The sequence below is a fragment of the Thamnophis sirtalis genome, unplaced genomic scaffold (genome assembly GCF_051295495.1).
Source record: "Thamnophis sirtalis isolate CommonGarterSnake01/CBP01778 unplaced genomic scaffold, rThaSir2_p1.2 scaffold_14, whole genome shotgun sequence".
NCBI classification, from domain to species: domain Eukaryota; kingdom Metazoa; phylum Chordata; class Lepidosauria; order Squamata; family Natricidae; genus Thamnophis; species Thamnophis sirtalis.
The window spans coordinates 958732-974668 of record NW_028261394.1 but is presented as its reverse complement, the minus strand read 5'-3'; the positions used below and the strand labels follow the sequence as shown (position 1 = coordinate 974668).

The 15937-nt window shown below is 47.5% G+C and overlaps 1 protein-coding gene across 1 annotated transcript in view; it reads right to left on the bottom strand.

The window, feature by feature from the left end:
* The window catches only part of CACNA1H (calcium voltage-gated channel subunit alpha1 H), a 52713-nt gene extending 36782 nt beyond the window's left edge, over positions 1-15931 (bottom strand). The window contains exons 1-6 of the mRNA XM_087729341.1: positions 15895-15931; positions 13220-14009; positions 11966-12387; positions 2348-2499; positions 1674-1859; positions 6-123 (exon numbers count right to left, since the gene is read on the bottom strand). Coding sequence (XP_087585467.1) covers positions 6-123; positions 1674-1859; positions 2348-2499; positions 11966-12387; positions 13220-13994 — 1653 coding nt within the window. The 5' untranslated portion in view covers positions 13995-14009; positions 15895-15931. The remainder of the gene's footprint in view (positions 1-5; positions 124-1673; positions 1860-2347; positions 2500-11965; positions 12388-13219; positions 14010-15894) is intronic.
* Positions 15932-15937: the final 6 nt, after the last annotated feature.

Sequence of the window (15937 nt, the reverse complement as noted above, 5' to 3'; positions counted from 1 at the left end):
CTTACCTGAAACACGGTGACAATTGCCCACAGCAGTGAATCGAAGTTCTTTCGGTCTGGCATGGTGTCCCCTGTCTCTGTCCTTAAGCCAAATTTGCACCCAAAAAGATGCATACCTAGGATGCTGTGAAGGAGAAGGGGAAGGGGAAAAAAAAAAGAGAGAGAGAGATGGAGGGAGGGAGAGAGAGAGAGAAAGAAAGAAAGAAAGAAAAAGGAAGGAAAGAAGAGAAGATGGTTGAAAAAGCAAACAGCTGATTTGAGCAGGGTATTTGAAAAGGTTCTGGCTCCTGTTTCATCTTGGACTGAAATAACTCAGGTCGGATAATAGAAAAAAGTGAGCTTTTTTGTAATCAAAGGAGATAGTTTTGCCATTGTATTTTTCTGCAAAGGAAATTACAAACCTGTTCTTTCTAATTTTTCCTTTTCCTTCTTTCTTTCTGCACTTTTGCTCCTTTCCTTTGTAAAACCTTAATCAAAAATTTGTAATAATGACATAACTCAGGTCTTTGTTCCTTTTCCAGATTGTTGACCTGGAAACATGAATGAAATCGTGTTGTCTTCTCCAACCTGGATCCCACCAGCACCCAGGAGGAACAAAATCCCCAGAACTTCCTGACAGCACGATGGAAGACCCTGCTGACTGAGCAGGGGAGATCTGGGCCTCCCCCAGACCCCAAAAGCACCAAATTGGAGAAATGCAACCTCTTTATCTACCCGAATCTTATTTGACTTTCTCTATAAATGTTTCACAGATTGCAAAACTCTGCCTCCCCTTTGAAGAATATTGTACTTGATGTACATTTCTGAGATGGGGGGAAGCACACAGTTCCTCTTCTTGAGCTTTTCATGGGGTCCACGTCAACCCAGGAAGACTCTTTTTTTAATAATTTATTTTATTTTATCAATTTCATATATACATTCACAATTATATGATCTCATAACTGTTATTAATAATATGTATTTATAACAATTTTTCCCTACAGTTGACAATATACTTGAAGATTGCTTTCTTACCATCCCATAGATCCATCTTATCTTACAACGGTCCTACTTCTTCTTCCCTCCCTCCCTCTTTCCTTCCCTCGTTTCTTCTCTCCTACTCCCCTTCCTTCCCTCCCTCCTTCTCTCCTTCCCTCCTTCCTTCCCTCCTTTCTTTTCTCCTTCTCTCCTTCCTTTTCCCCTTCCTTTCCTCCTTCCTTCCCCCTTCCTTCTCTCCTACATTCCCTCCTTCTTTCCCTCCTTCCTTCCCTCCTTCCTTCCCTCCTTTCTTCTCTCCTTCTCTCCTTCCTTCCTTCCCTCCTTCCTTCCCTCCTTGCTTCCCTCCCTCCTTCCCCCAGGAAGACTCTTGTTCTACTTGGAGGGGAGCCGTCCGTGGCCTCCGACCCAGGCGTCTCTCTATTGTTTGCCAACTATCACAAACAAAGGGGGAGGCCCTGTTGTGTCGTGCTTGGCACTTTGCGTCCTTTGTGTGTCTCCCGGGTGGCAGCGTGCAGAAGGAACGAGGCGGCCCGGGGGACATCGATCTGCAGAATGCCAGCCTGTCACTGCGTGGAGAGGCCATTTTTATTCCCGCAAATGGGATCCTTGTTGCTCTAACAGGTGCAGCACCGAGAGGAGCAGAAGAGCCGGCTAAGAGTAGGCGAGACAGGCGACGGGCCCAGCGACGCCTCCTACCTGAAGATGAAGATGAAGAGCATGAGCAGCATACAGAAGGTGGCCACGTTGTCCATGGTCTTCATGAGAACCACCAACTGCCGGCGGAGAGCCGGCATGAACCGCACCAGCTTGAGAACCCGCAGGAGCCGGAAGGTCCTCAGGACCGAAAGACCCCCGTCGGCCTGGCCAATGATCTCCCAGACACTGCAGGGTGGAGAAAGAGATTCAGGCAACTTGGGCTGTCCAGCTCCTGAGCGACTGTCAGCTTCCTAATGGTCCCTGGCCCCCAGAGATGGCCTGGGGCCACCGTTGCTCTTTTTTTGGCCTATATGGCAGGTAATGAAGTCGGGCCCAGCAAAGGTGTTTTCCATTGGGGATTTGGGCACGTGACGGTGGTCAAAAGACGGAGACAGAAGGGCCACGTTCTCTGGGGGTTCTCTCCCCTCCCCTCCCAGCTCCTCTGCAGACACAGCTAAGTCAGCACATCTTCCCCGAAGACAATTCGGGGAGGTGACCCCAGGGAACACCAGAAGTGGAATATTACTTCCCCAAGATTTGCTGCAGTGGTGAAAAAGATAAGCAGGCAAGGAAATTCAGCTGGCAGGCAATTTCAATCCTCTCTCCCCCCCCCTCTCTCTCTCCCCCCGCCTTGCCCCAGTTTTAAGTAGAGGGAACATTAGAAGCCAACTTACCTGATGACAACAATGATGCCGTCAAAAATGTTGTAGGGGTTCTTGATGTAACCCCAGATGCCGAAAGCCAAGAGCTTGAGGAGCATCTCCAGAGCGAACATGCTTGTGAAGACAATGTTGCTGATCTCCAGGGCATTGGTTAGCTCATCCGGCTGGCCAAGAGAGAGAAAGAGCCAAGGTGGCGCAGTGGTTAGAGTGCTGTACTGCAGGCCACTTCAGCTGACTGTTATCTGCAGTTCAGCGGTTCAAATCTCACTGGCTCAAGGTTGACTCAGCCTTCCATCCTTCCGAGGTGGCTGAAATGAGGACCCAGACTGTGGGGGCGATATGCTGACTCTGTAAACCGCTTAGAGAGGGCTGAAAGCCCTATGAAGCGGTAGATAAGTCTAACTGCTATTGCTATATTGCTATTGCTAAATCGAGGCAATTCCAGTCAGAATGGGGGCCAAAATATTTCCGTTAGCTATTGTTCTCTAACTTCTAGTTGCAGATGAAGAAGAGCCCAATATTTGGCAACGGCAATTTCATCTTGCTCCATCATGATTGTCAAGCTGAGTTATTTTTGTGAGCCTGTGACCACCACGGGGGATTGTTATCACAATGGAAAAGAGGGTGACGGGATGCAAAATGTGGAAAAGTAAGAATTGTAGTATCAAATAAGTTAGGATCATGATAGGAGAAGAATTGTCTAAAATACACATCTAGGGAGTTGCAAATATTAGCAATCCAGAAGGAAGGTTTTAGTGTTTATCATATCCATCCATCCATCCATCCATCCATCCATCCATCCATCCATCCATCCATCCATCTATCTCATCTATATAGATAGAGGGATAGGTAGGTAGGAAGGTAGGTAGGTAGGTAGGTAGATATAGATAGATAGATAGATAGATAGATAGATAGATAGATAGATAGATAGATAGATAGATAGATAGATAGATAGATAGATGATAGATAGATAGATATAGATGATAGATAGATAGATAGAAAGATAGATATAGATGATAGATAGATAGATAGATATAGATGATAGATAGATAGATAGATAGATATAGATGATAGATAGATATAGATGATAGATAGATAGATATAGATGATAGATAGATAGATAGATAGATAGATATAGATGATAGATAGATAGATAGATAGATATAGATGATAGATAGATAGATAGATAGATATAGATGATAGATAGATAGATAGATAGATAGATATAGATGATAGATAGATAGATAGATATAGATGATAGATAGATAGATAGATAGATAGATATAGATGATAGATAGATATAGATGATAGATAGATAGATATAGATGATAGATAGATAGATAGATAGATAGATAGATAGATATAGATGATAGATAGATAGATAGATAGATATAGATGATAGATAGATAGATAGATAGATATAGATGATAGATAGATAGATAGATAGATAGATAGATAGATAGATATGGATAGAGATCAATATAGTCATAGAGATACACACATGCATACACACACACATACACACACACATACACACACACACACACACACACACACACACACACAAACAAACACACGTTTTAAACTCCCTTTCTCAACCCAAGACACAATCTCGCCTTGCCACAGCCTTTCAGGCCAGTTTATTTATTCATAGAAGAGTTTTTCAGCCGGAATGCATGAAATATGAATTGCAGCAAGGGACGCGAATAGCCACAAGGAGTCAACAGAGAAAGACCGGCTGGGAAGAGCATTCCGCCTCTATCTTGTCCTTGGTTTCCAAGCAACTCTTGTAAATGTTGTGTTGAAAGTGATCTAATCCACTCAACCGGACTGTTGACAACAACTCGAACTAATTGAGGAAGCTCACCAGATCCCCCCCGCAAGGACTTTCAAGATCTCTTCCCTTGCGATAGAAGACAAGGAGTGTGGAAAGGCAGAGAAAGCGGCTTCCTTGTGAATTCATGGAAGAAAAAGAGCACCCGGGAGGGGGGGGACCATTTTTTTTTTTTGCAACTTCCTGCAAACCTCCCCCTGTCTACTTTGCTCTGCCCTGGTTGAGCCCCAGCTGAAATGTGAGGCACCTTTGCAACTAAATTTGCAATGTGGTGTCGATACCAAAAGGTCCATACCAATAATGTAATAATGTATGAAAAAAATCCCAAACTCCGTAGGGAAATGTCTTAGAAAAAGAAATCCCTTTTTTGTGCAGAAGTTGGATGTGATGGAGATTGGAACACTCATGGTTATGTTCCCAGCATAATCTGACTAATCTCCACATCTCTTGGCTAATTTCCTAAAATGATGGGAGCCTGTTCCATCTTCTCCTGCTCAGGGACCCCGAGCAGGAAAGGGAATTTATTTTTTGTGGGGGACGGACGGACACACACAAATGCCCTCTCTGTGTTCATCATCCGCAAAGCAGCATGCGGAGAAGCTGAAGGAACCAGATTGGCCAAGAACGGAGGGGTGTGGGAATTCTAACAGGCAATGCCCGACGGGAGAGAGGAAATATAAGGGCTCAGTGTGAGATGTCATGTAGCTGTCAGGATGACAAGAAAGACAATCCTGGATTAAACAGAAGTGGAGAAGGGCTCGTTGTGGGCTTTGGAGGAGGGGGGGGTCTGCAAGGAAGTGGCCTTGTTTTACAAGGAAAGGTGTCATCTCTATCCTAACCTTTCTGCACATAGGATGGCAGCCTCATCTTTTACACCAGCCAGTCATTCTTGCATTGAGAACAAGCCTAGATGATTGTATGGTGCGTTGGGTCGGGTGTCACGCCTGCAAGCCATCTTTCCTTTTGGACTTCAGGCCTGCCACACTTTCTACTGTCTATTTTCTATTGTGGGATTATATGGAGCTGGGTGATATATAGCCATAATAACATTCTTCTTGAGAAAGCTAAGGTCATCCTTTGTCTCTGCACCTGGCCGGAACTGTATGGGTGGAAGCTGCCAACGTGGCAATGGGAGATTGGACCATGGGATGGACTGGTAGGTGTGGGGGGGCAGGATCCTGAACTTTCAACTGGGTGGGGAAAACCGGGAAGCTGTCAGATTTGGGATTTCCCAGATGTGCCAACATGTCTCTCTTCATCAATTGGACCTTTGAGGAATGCTTTGCCTAGGACTCTGATTCACTTTTGGATGATATTTGGAACTCTGACATCGGATTCCAAGCCTGCAAGAGATCCTTCCAAAGACTCAACTTCATGGAATTGCAGCCTTGGGCCTTTTTCTCCTTATAGACAAAAGGGGAGGGATTAAGGGGACAATTCACCACAATTGGCCTGGGACAAGCAACGTAGGAGAAGGAACTCCATGAGTGCTGATCTGTTTGGAGGAGACGCAACAGGATAGCTAGTCTTTTGACAGAAATGCCAGAAGAAGTAAATTGCACGAGGGATGAGCATGCAAAACCAGCGCTAGAGTAAGTCAAGTTTTCCCAGTCTTGGGAAGCTAGACATGTGGACTTCAGCTCCCATGTAAAGGAGACAATCAACAGGTCCAAAAGGGAACCAAAAGACCCCCAAACCCCTCCCCATTAGCAATCAGCATCCAGATGGGCACAGATTAACTTCAGGATTAACATCAGACCAACCATCAAGAAATAAACAGCAGGCTAACCAAGGAACTGCCAGAGAAAGCCAATAGTAAACAGCCTGAGCCAAGAACCCTGAAGACCAACAACAGGACAATCAAGCCACAGGGATACAGCAAACCCCACTCCCCCCTGATGACGTATCCTAGTTGGGTCATGAAACATTTGCAAGAGAACCCAATTCTCAATCCTGAGCTACAAATCTTCTCCTTTGTTGGAGTCAAGTTGTATTCAGAGAACGCAGAACCAACCCAAGAGAGAAAAACTTTGCTCCAAAGAGAATCGGGTGACCCTCTCAAGGCAATGGATCTGTAGCAATGGGTCCCATGCTGGGATCCTAGGGCAGAAATCAGAGTGCAGGCACCACCCTGGAATGCCTTCCCCCCCGTTTGCCTTCTTCTCATGAGGACGTAAGCGTGTCCTTTGAGTAGGGATGCTAAATGAGACTCCGAAGCAGGATTTCCCTTCCCTTGTGGAGCCCTGGGACAGATGTTATGAGCTATCAAAGCCCTCGCTTGCCTCCCGTTGAACCTCTGCAGCTGCACGAGTGGCCACGGCACAGATTAAACCTTTTACTTAACTCCTGAGGCTCTGCAATCTCTCCCACCACTAATCTGTTGAACTAATGAATTGCTTGTTGGCCACCATATTAGATTTCCAGTGCATGGACCTCATTAAGGAAGGAAGTGCGGGATAGAACCCCACCCCCTTTAAAAAAAAATACAAATACAGGAGATTAGAAGAGGCTCAGGTAGGATTAAGTGAGCCCCCACCCCATCCTCTTCCAATTGCTGGAAATCCTTTAAAAGGGTTCCCACTCTTGGGCGGGTGAGGAGGAGCTGAATTAATGATCTGGTTCAAAGAAGGAGGCAGGGCTTTTAAGCAGAACCTGGAATCGCAGAGCAGGCTGAAAAAAAAAAAAAGCTGAAAAGAAAGGGGAAGAAATTCAATAATCTGAGCTAGCATTGACCCAGAATGGCAGGTGGTCTTCCCTTGGCGACGTCACTTTTGGAGTTTCAAAGCTCCTTGCTAGCTGCTTGTTCTGGGAAATTGTCTTTAAACATGGCAACTTGTGTCTTTCGGGGGGAGGTGGGGGGGTTGGAAGACATTTCACTTCTCATCCAAAAACTTCTTCAGTCCTGGCAAACGTGACCTGGGATGACTGAGAATCTCCACAGAGATTTAAGACGTGTGGACTTCAACTCCCACACAGCATGGAGACTCCACAGGCCATAAAGTCCCCAAGTTTGGAGAGCCCTGGTCTTGAATGTGGGGTCTGATTTCCAGCTAAGTTGGTTTTGGGACTGAACCAGCTGCCTCCAGGCACGCCTCCCCCTTGAACTTTGCTGAGGAACCAACGGAGGTCCTGAGGGGACACCTGTCCCTCCCTCAGGTAGGCTTCCTAGCCCCACTGGGGACTCCCAGCAAGGCACCGAAGCTCAAGGTGGCGCAGTGGTTAAATGCAGCACTGCAGGCTACTGCTAGATCAGCAGTTCAGCGGTTCAAATCTCAGCGGCTCAGGGTTGACTCATCCTTCCATCCTTCCGAGGTGGGTAAAATGAGGACCCAGATTGTTGGGGGAAATATGCTGACTCTCTGTAAACCGCTTAGAGAGGCCTGAAAGGCCTATGAAGCGGTATATAAGTCTACTGCTATTGCTATTGCTCTGCTCTTCCCATTTCTCAGCCTCACTTGACAAAAAACAATTTTATTTCAAGTGGCTTAAATGCCAGGCTGGATTAGATCAATTGCCTCTTCCCCCGAGCGAGCAGGAAGCATCGGGAGAGACGTTCGGGAGATGCTGCTACCTGAAGCTTCTCTTTCTGGAGAACAGAAGCTAAATTAGGGAGGTCCCATCCTACCAACTTTAGGACTTGTGGACTTCATCGCCCCAAATTCCCCAATGGCAGCCTTTGGGGGGAGACAATGGCCTCCACGTCTTCTTATCTTTTCTTTCATGGTCTTTACCCAGAAAACCACCAATGCATTTTTGCATTGACCTGCATAGCGGTTTAAGAGAACATCTACAGACAAGAGCCGAGGTGGCGCAGTGGTTAGAGTGCAGCACTGCAGGCCACTTCAGCTGACTGTTATCTGCAGTTCGGCGGTTCTAATCTCACCGGCTCAAGGTTGACTCAGCCTTCCATCCTTCCGAGGTGGGTGAAATGAGGACCCAGACTGTGGGGGCGATATGCCGACTCTGTAAACCGCTTAGAGAGGGCTGAAAGCCCTATGAAGCGGTAGATAAGTCTAACTGCTATTGCTAACTGCTATTGCTAGACAAACCTGTAAAGTTTCTTTGGATCTGGGGAGATTTGGCCGGTGGGAATGCAAACCCGCCACTTTCACGAGCGGCCTCTGAGTAGGTCCAAGCATATGGACAGAGAGAAAAACTCAGTTTGATTCAGAGGATTTAATGAAGATTTACGAGGCCTGCAAGTTGTCCTTTAAAAAAAAGAGGGAAAGAAAGAAAACCCCAAATCCAAATATTTTGGCCTTTGCAGGAAAGGAATTCCAAACCTCAGGCGGCTGCCTTGCTCTCCAAAAAGACGGAAGAGGGAGGATGGGGAGGGGGGAGGGCTGGGGGAATTCAGAAATAACTTCTTGTCTTTGCAGCATGTGGAGACAATAACTTTGGCCGACCAACAGAGAGATCAAAAGCCACTCTGGTTGCCATTGTTTACTCTCCCAACTTCCAGGGTGCTGGAAAATGTTTAATCAAGCAGGGAGGCCACCGAGATCCCTTTGGCCGAGCCGTTACTCATCCCGAGGAAGAGACTTTTATGGAGATTCTTTCTGGCAAGGGGTGGCTTGGTGGCGGGTGGGACAGCGAGGAGGGGGAGGAGGAGGAGCTGGGTGGTGGGCCAGAACAAAGGCTTCGTTGGTTCAAGCAGCCCATCAGTTAGAGAAGAGGCCACGGAAACGTTGGAAAAGTCAACTGCCTGTGAATGAAGGGCAGGGGGGGATGAAGAAGAACCTGCAGAGGGATGAACTTCAAAGAATTGGGAGGGACCTTGGAGGTCATGCAGTCCAACCCCCGGCTCGAGCAGGAGAGTCTATACCATTTCAGACAAGTGGCTGCCTAGCCTCTTCTTCAAAGCCTCCAGTGATGGCCCAGTGGTTAGAGTGCAGCACTGCAGGCTACTTCAGCTGACTGCTAGTTCTGCAGTTCGGCTGTTCAAATCTCACCGGCTCAAGGTTGACTCAGCCTTCCATCCTTCCGAGGTGGATGAAATGAGGACCCGGATTGTTGGGGGCGATATATGCTGACTCTGTAAACTGCTTAGAGAGGGCTGAAAGCCCTATGAAGCGGTAGATAAGTCGAACTGCTATTGCTATTGCTATTCTGAAGGCCCAGAAGTAACCCAGGATGGCTGTCACTTCACTTAGAAGAAACTTCCCTTCATTTTCTTGAGGCTCCATGCCATAAATAAATAAATAAGCCGCCCTGGGAAATCATATCTGTTTTAGAAAACATGGATTCAGCCACAGGCACAAAAAAGAGTACCTATCCGTTTCTGTTTCGTATCGCGTTTCAATAACCTGTGGTTAGTATTTGTGAGCATGTCATGTATCCTCAAAGAAACGGAGGCACGATCTCCACACAGGAAAGAAGGAAGGAAGGAAGGAAGGAAGGAAGGAAGGAAGGAAGGAAGGAAGGAAGGAAGGAAGGAAGGAGAAAAGAGGAAAAGGGAGGGTGGGAGGATATTTAGTCCTAAGGACCTGATGAAGAATAGGCTGTATTCAACCTCCATCAGAACTTCTATTAAGAGCAAAGAAGCTGGTATGGTGTTTGAGATCCCTTTACAGTTAATCTGAGCTGATCAGGCTGGGATCTGTGTTAGTAGCCCCCTCTGCTCTTGGTCCCCCTTCCTGGAGTGGCACCTCCTTTCACCCAAAGCATCAAGGACCCAGGGAGCAAACTTGCAACCCGAAGCAGCCGATGGCATTCCCACAGCCGCTCATGCCGCCCCTGGGACTGGGCTACTGATAGAGCTGTCACCACGGCTGATCCACCGTGTCCTTGGCTGATCGCTCCAATCAATCACAATTGGATCAAGGCGTCAAGGATGAGATTCACAGGCGAGCGACTGCATCTCAAAACTCTGGCTTTGGTAGGTAAAATTCCCCATTTCCGCAACCTCCCTCTTTCCTCCCATTAGCTGAATTACATTAAACCAGATTACATTACATTTCATTAATTCAATTTAGGCCTCTGAACTAACTGTGAGTGACGTCCTATGGAACCAGACAGAATAGAAAATACAACGCAATCATTTTGGAAGGGGGACAAAAAAAGAAGGAGAGTTTCTTCCTTTGGAGAAATCAGCTAGTGGGCTGGAAGAAGGAAAGAATCGGCTTCCTGGCATTTCTGGTGGTCTCCAAAGACTTCGCTCAAGGGCTTGAGGGCAAACATCTCAGCTTGAAATGCACCCCACATCCCACTCCCCAAAGAAAAGCAGGGGGGGCTCAAGGTGGGAGAAATAAAAGCTGATGAGTTCAATACCCTTTTCCGCCTCTGAGCTTGTGCAAAAGTCTTGTGTTAACCAGACCTTCAGTTGTGGGAGGCTGAACGGAAGCTGTTCTGGATCAACCACAAAGCTCACGAGGACTCCTAGCCAGTGACTAATTGCAGTGGTTCCCAAAGTTGGCAACTTTAAGAACCACTGCAATTACTGGATCGTTAACCTTACGGGAAGCTCAACTAGAAGGAATTCTGAGGTTTGAGAAATGTCTCACTTGCCTTTCAGGGAGTGCGGGATTCCTAGAGCTCCCCCCTCTTATTTCAGCCCCACATTAACCTCATGAGGTAGGGTATTCTGTGAGAGAAGAGATGGGCCAGGATCATCCACGCAGCTTCTGAAGATCAGGGTGGACGTCAACCCGGTCTCCTCAGTCCTCGTTCACCACTTTAACTTCTTCCCTTCTTGCGAAGACACATTGCCTTCTTGCGTCCTCTCTCCCCCAACTGTCTTTGCCTTCCGTGGGGTCTTCAGAAGACCCAAACTGGTTGGTTGCTCAAGACAGCGATTGCTTATCGTTCACAGAAAGATCCCTGATGGGTGGGCTTGTCTTTGCATCTCCTCCAGGAAAGACAAAGAACTTGGAAGACGAGGGGAAGACTTTCACATCAAGTGAATTCCAAGTCTCTCCCAAATCTGCAGACAAAAGGAAGGGCAGCTTTGTCCGGCCACAATGACCCCCGCTGTGTTTCAGGGATGACTCATCCCCTGCCAGCCAGCTGCCCTTCATGAGATGCCAGCATCTGGGACCTGGTGTCCTCACCTTTAAGACATTTGATACCACAGCATTCCCAACCTTAGTGTGAAAAGTTTGGGCTTCTCTTCCCCTTAATTTGTTTTTTAAAAAAAATATAGAACTTCTCAGACCCCCGAAAAGCAAATTATTAATTTTCTTCTAGGAGAAGTTATGAAAGGTTATTCTGGAAGAGTTGTAGGTCTTCACCCATGTTGTAATATAGTTCCTTGTGTAGGTGTGGGTCACCCATGGCCCAGTTCATACCAGGCATGCAGAGCCACGCTGAACCACACAGGAGAAAACAAACTCCTAAAACTCCATAACATCCTGATAGTTCATAACATAACATCCTGAGATGTGCCCTACCAATGACGCCCAGGATTTGACCATATATAGACTGAGCAGCAGATTAGAAATTGTACTTTTACAGGCTGTTTTTAATCTACTGCTCAGTCTATATATGGTCAAATCCTGGGCGTCATTGGTAGGGCACATCTCAGGATGTTATGTTATGAACTATCAGGATGTTATGGAGTTTTAGGAGTTTGTTTTCTCCTGTGTGGTTCAGCGTGGCTCTGCATGCCCTGGTATGAACTGGGCCATGGGTGACCCACACCTACACAAGGAACTATATTACAACACACCCAATCATGAGGAAGAGAAGAGGATCCTTCTCTTAAGCAAGACTATGTGTTCTTCAAGTATGAGATTAGACAATGGCCCCTCCTGCGTTTGACCAGCTAAGCCAACCAACCAACCAACCTCCCTCCTTACCTGTTCATGATACTCAATGCCCATGCTCAGCGTGTTGATGAGGATGGCGATCATGATCCCACGGTTGAAGTACTTGCTCTCCACGATCCGTTTCAGCTTGTTGCCGAAGGCCTTCCAGAGCTTGGTTATCTTGTTCCTCTCCTTGGCTGGTTTCCTTTTCTTCTTCTTCTTCTTGTTCCTCTGTTGCTGGATCTGGTCCCGCAAGTCCCCGTGTTTTACGTCCTGGGTGAATTCGTAGACCCCGTTGTTCTCCTCTCCTGACTCGTAGCTGTCCGCATCGCTGAACTCGAACTCGGGATCCTCCAGGATACTGGCGCAGAACGGGCAGTTTTGCAGCTCGCAGCTCAAGGAGTTGGCTTGGGGCCCTGGCAGAGGACACGGTACGTTCAAGCCAGACAAAATGCTGGAGGCCCGGCGGAGGCCTGCAATGGAAGGAGAAGGTTAGGAACTTTTGGGCAGGTCCAACAGGAACCGAAGTGCTAACCAAACAGAAAGCAAAGATGTCCACAAGCACGGCTACCGCTTTAGTAAGGAGAAACCCTATGAAGAGCCTTTAAACGTCTCCTTTGGGGTGTGTGTGTTGAGCTTTGGGTGTCTGTTACCTCCACTAGACCGATTAGATCCCACAGATTAGGCCTCCTCCGAATTCCATCCACCGGCCAGTGTCGACTGGCGACTACCCGGAGGAGAGCCTTCTCTGTGGCTGCTCCGACCCTCTGGAACGAACTCCCCGTGGAGATCCGGACCCTCACCACCCTCCAGGCCTTCCGCAAAGCCCTTAAAACCTGGCTGTTCCGACAGGCCTGGGGCTAAAGAATCGTTGCCCCTATCTCGAATGGTATGATTGTTGCGTTTTTTAATTATGTATTGTTTTTGTGTTGTTGTTAACTGTCTGTATCTCCCTTCCCTTGTTTGAGTTGTGAGCCGCCCTGAGTCCCTTCAGGGAAAAGGGCGGCATACAAATGAAATAAAACTCTAAAACTCTAAACTCTGTCTACTCAGTGTCAAGGCCATGAGTACTGGAAGACAAAGTCATATTGTTCAGGGAACTGTGGAGGTTAGTGGCTTTCAAATGTTTGGAGTTTGTAGTAGAAGCTCCAGATTCAGAGGGGATCTGGGGTGGTGAGATTGAACCTGGACAAGACCTTCTACTGTACCAGCAGAGGTCTTCTACTGGGCTTTTATCCCTAACCTTTTCGGGTCTCTGCTTTGGATACTGAGTCTGAATTAGGTCACTGAAACCATTTTTCTTACCACGTTCTCCCACTAGATGGTGGAGCTTCCCATAGCAATCTGCGTTCAGGTGGGCTGGGCTGCTGACCACGGGCATGGGAGAGGTCGCCTCGCTGCCCTCATTTTTCTTCCCTTTGGACGCGGGAGGGACGCTGGCTTTGTTTGCCGGAGAAGGCAAGATGGTGGGGTAGTTCATGCTGCCGTGATTGGCAGCTTTGCTACCTGCAGCAATGCTGGAAGACTTGCATTTCACCGAGCTCCCTTCCACGTGGCAGTCGGCGTGGTAGATGCTGTGGATGGACTCCGTATCTGCAGCTCCACCGCTTGGGTGGCTGGGTGAAGATGGAGGAAGCATCAGCTGGCTTCCCGGCTTCATGACATCCAGCTCCAGGTCACAAATCCCTGGGTTGGCCCTTGGCCCCTGGGGACTCCCGTTGCTGATGTGGTAGTGGTGATGGTGGTGGTGGTGGTGGTGGATCAAGTGATGGATGGACGTGATGCGCCGCTTGCCACTCTGGTGGCCCTGAACGTCGTCTCCGCCGTTGTTGGGGTTGACTTTTTTCCTCCGCTTGCTCTGCCAATTGTTGTAGAGGCGCAGGGACCTCCGTTTGACTTTCCTGAAAATGTGGCAGATGTATTTGAGGAGCTCTTCGTAACAGCTCCCCGGCTCGGAGAAGCTGGCGATTGTGCTGTCGTTGGAGAGGTAGCGGGCTCTCTGCTCTTGCATCAGCTGGTTCTCCCGCTGTTTGGTTTCAGAAAACTGTGTTGCTATCACAACCAGGCACAAGTTAATCATGAAGAAAGAACCGACCTGGGAGAGCCAAAAGAAGACAGAGAGCACTTGAAGATGGAGGAGACTGGCCGTGCTCGCCCCACACCCACCGAAGGGCGAATGGCTGTGATGGAACACCAATGCAGAGCTTGGCTAAAGTTGACCTTGGTCAACTCTTCATGAGCCGGTCATGAAGAGTTGACCAAGGTCAACTTTAGCCAAGCTCTGCATTGGTGTTCCATCACAGCCATTGGGCTGACCTAATGGGCAATTGAGGAAAAAGACTGACCCAAGGAAAGTGTCTATGGAGATTCCCAGTCATGCAGATCATGATTGTCCCAAAGGTGCTTTCTTAGATTTTTCCTTGGAGACATTTCGCTTCTCATCCAAGAAGCTTCAGAACTTCTTTGAATGAGAAGTGAAATATCTTCAAGGAAAAACAAAACAAAGAAAGTCCAGAGATATTTTGGGCGGGGGAAAAACACCTTTGGGACATCCAAGAAAGGCACCTTGAGTGAACTCAACCAATGTAACCATAACGGCGACTTTTTTCTTCTTCTTCTTCCTGAAAGGGAAATTTTAAGGATGGCCAACTGCTGTGGTGCTCTGGAAAATACCACTAGCAATTGAGTCTTCTTTTCATTAACTTTTCTTACGTAAGTAAAAACATATTCGGGACCAATGGAACTTTGAAGAGGTTCTATCAACGGGGTCTTTGAAAGAATTCTGGGAATTGAAGTCCACAAGTCTTAAAAGTTCTCAAGGTTGAACATCTCTAATTTAGATTGAGGAGGAGTGTTGGAAGCTGGTAGTCAGCCGAAAAGGACCACCAAGAGGGGTACTTGTAAAATAGGAGTGGGGATTCAATCAGGTGGTTGTTGGGGGGGGGGTTTGCCCCTCCTCCAACATCCCTGAGTTAGTTCAAGAGCCTAATCCAGAACCTGATTTTTTCGTGCACTTCAAACTGCCTATCCTTTTTACTGCAACACAACTCATCCTCTTTAAGTAGTCTGAAATCAGCACTCTCCCAACACACAAACACACACACACACAACTGGTTCCTATTCCTACCCCTAAAGTATCCAAGGAATGAGGCCTCCCCCATTCCCAAATGTCACTCTACATCACTCCTCCTCAGAACTATGGCTCCATTCTCCTTTGGGAACTGTGGTGCCCACCCCAGGAGAGACAGGCCTCCAAGGAGGGTCTGGCCAAGGCAGAACTGGGGCTAAACTGGCCACCCAGTGAAAATAGGGGCTTTTCTGGACAAAAGCGCTGGGATATTTGGAGCCAGGAGAAGCCAGAGATACTGCCAAGAAAACCCCGTCTGCTTCTCTCGTGTGCTACTCCGCTGATGTGAACGAACTTCCCGCTTAGCTTCTTATTGTAAACCACCACGAAGGAAAGCTTAATGCAGACATAAAGGCTGAGTGTGTGTGTGTGTGTGTGTGTGTGTTATTGCTAGTGGAAGTTGTTAATGGCCCACTTGGCAGATTTCACATGGGCTGGAACCTTGGATGTGCTTCAAACAGGCTGCAACCACTCAAAAGTGTTGAGAGTAGATTTTCAGGAATTACAACACGTCTTGGTTATGGGAAACCTGGTTTTTGGAATGTAGGGATAGTCTAGCCACGAGGAAATTTGGACTTGGAAGAGGTTTGTAGCTTTCCGCAGCCACAGCAGATGTTATGAGGAGATCATTGACCTGGGCAGAAAGGGTGATTTTTTTAAAAAAGGGGGGGGACAGGGCTCATACAACTGTGCAATGATTGTACAGTCATTGCCACCATCTTGAATCTTGGATGCCCCAACCCTGCAGATGCCTCGCCTCAAAGGGTCCTTTGCCTGGCCCCCCCATCCTGCCAAGGTCCCCTTTGTTAAGGGTTCACCTGAGTGACAGCCCCCTGTCCCTCCCCATACTTACTATTATAAGTAGTATAAAATATATAAAATTGTAAAAAGAGTGA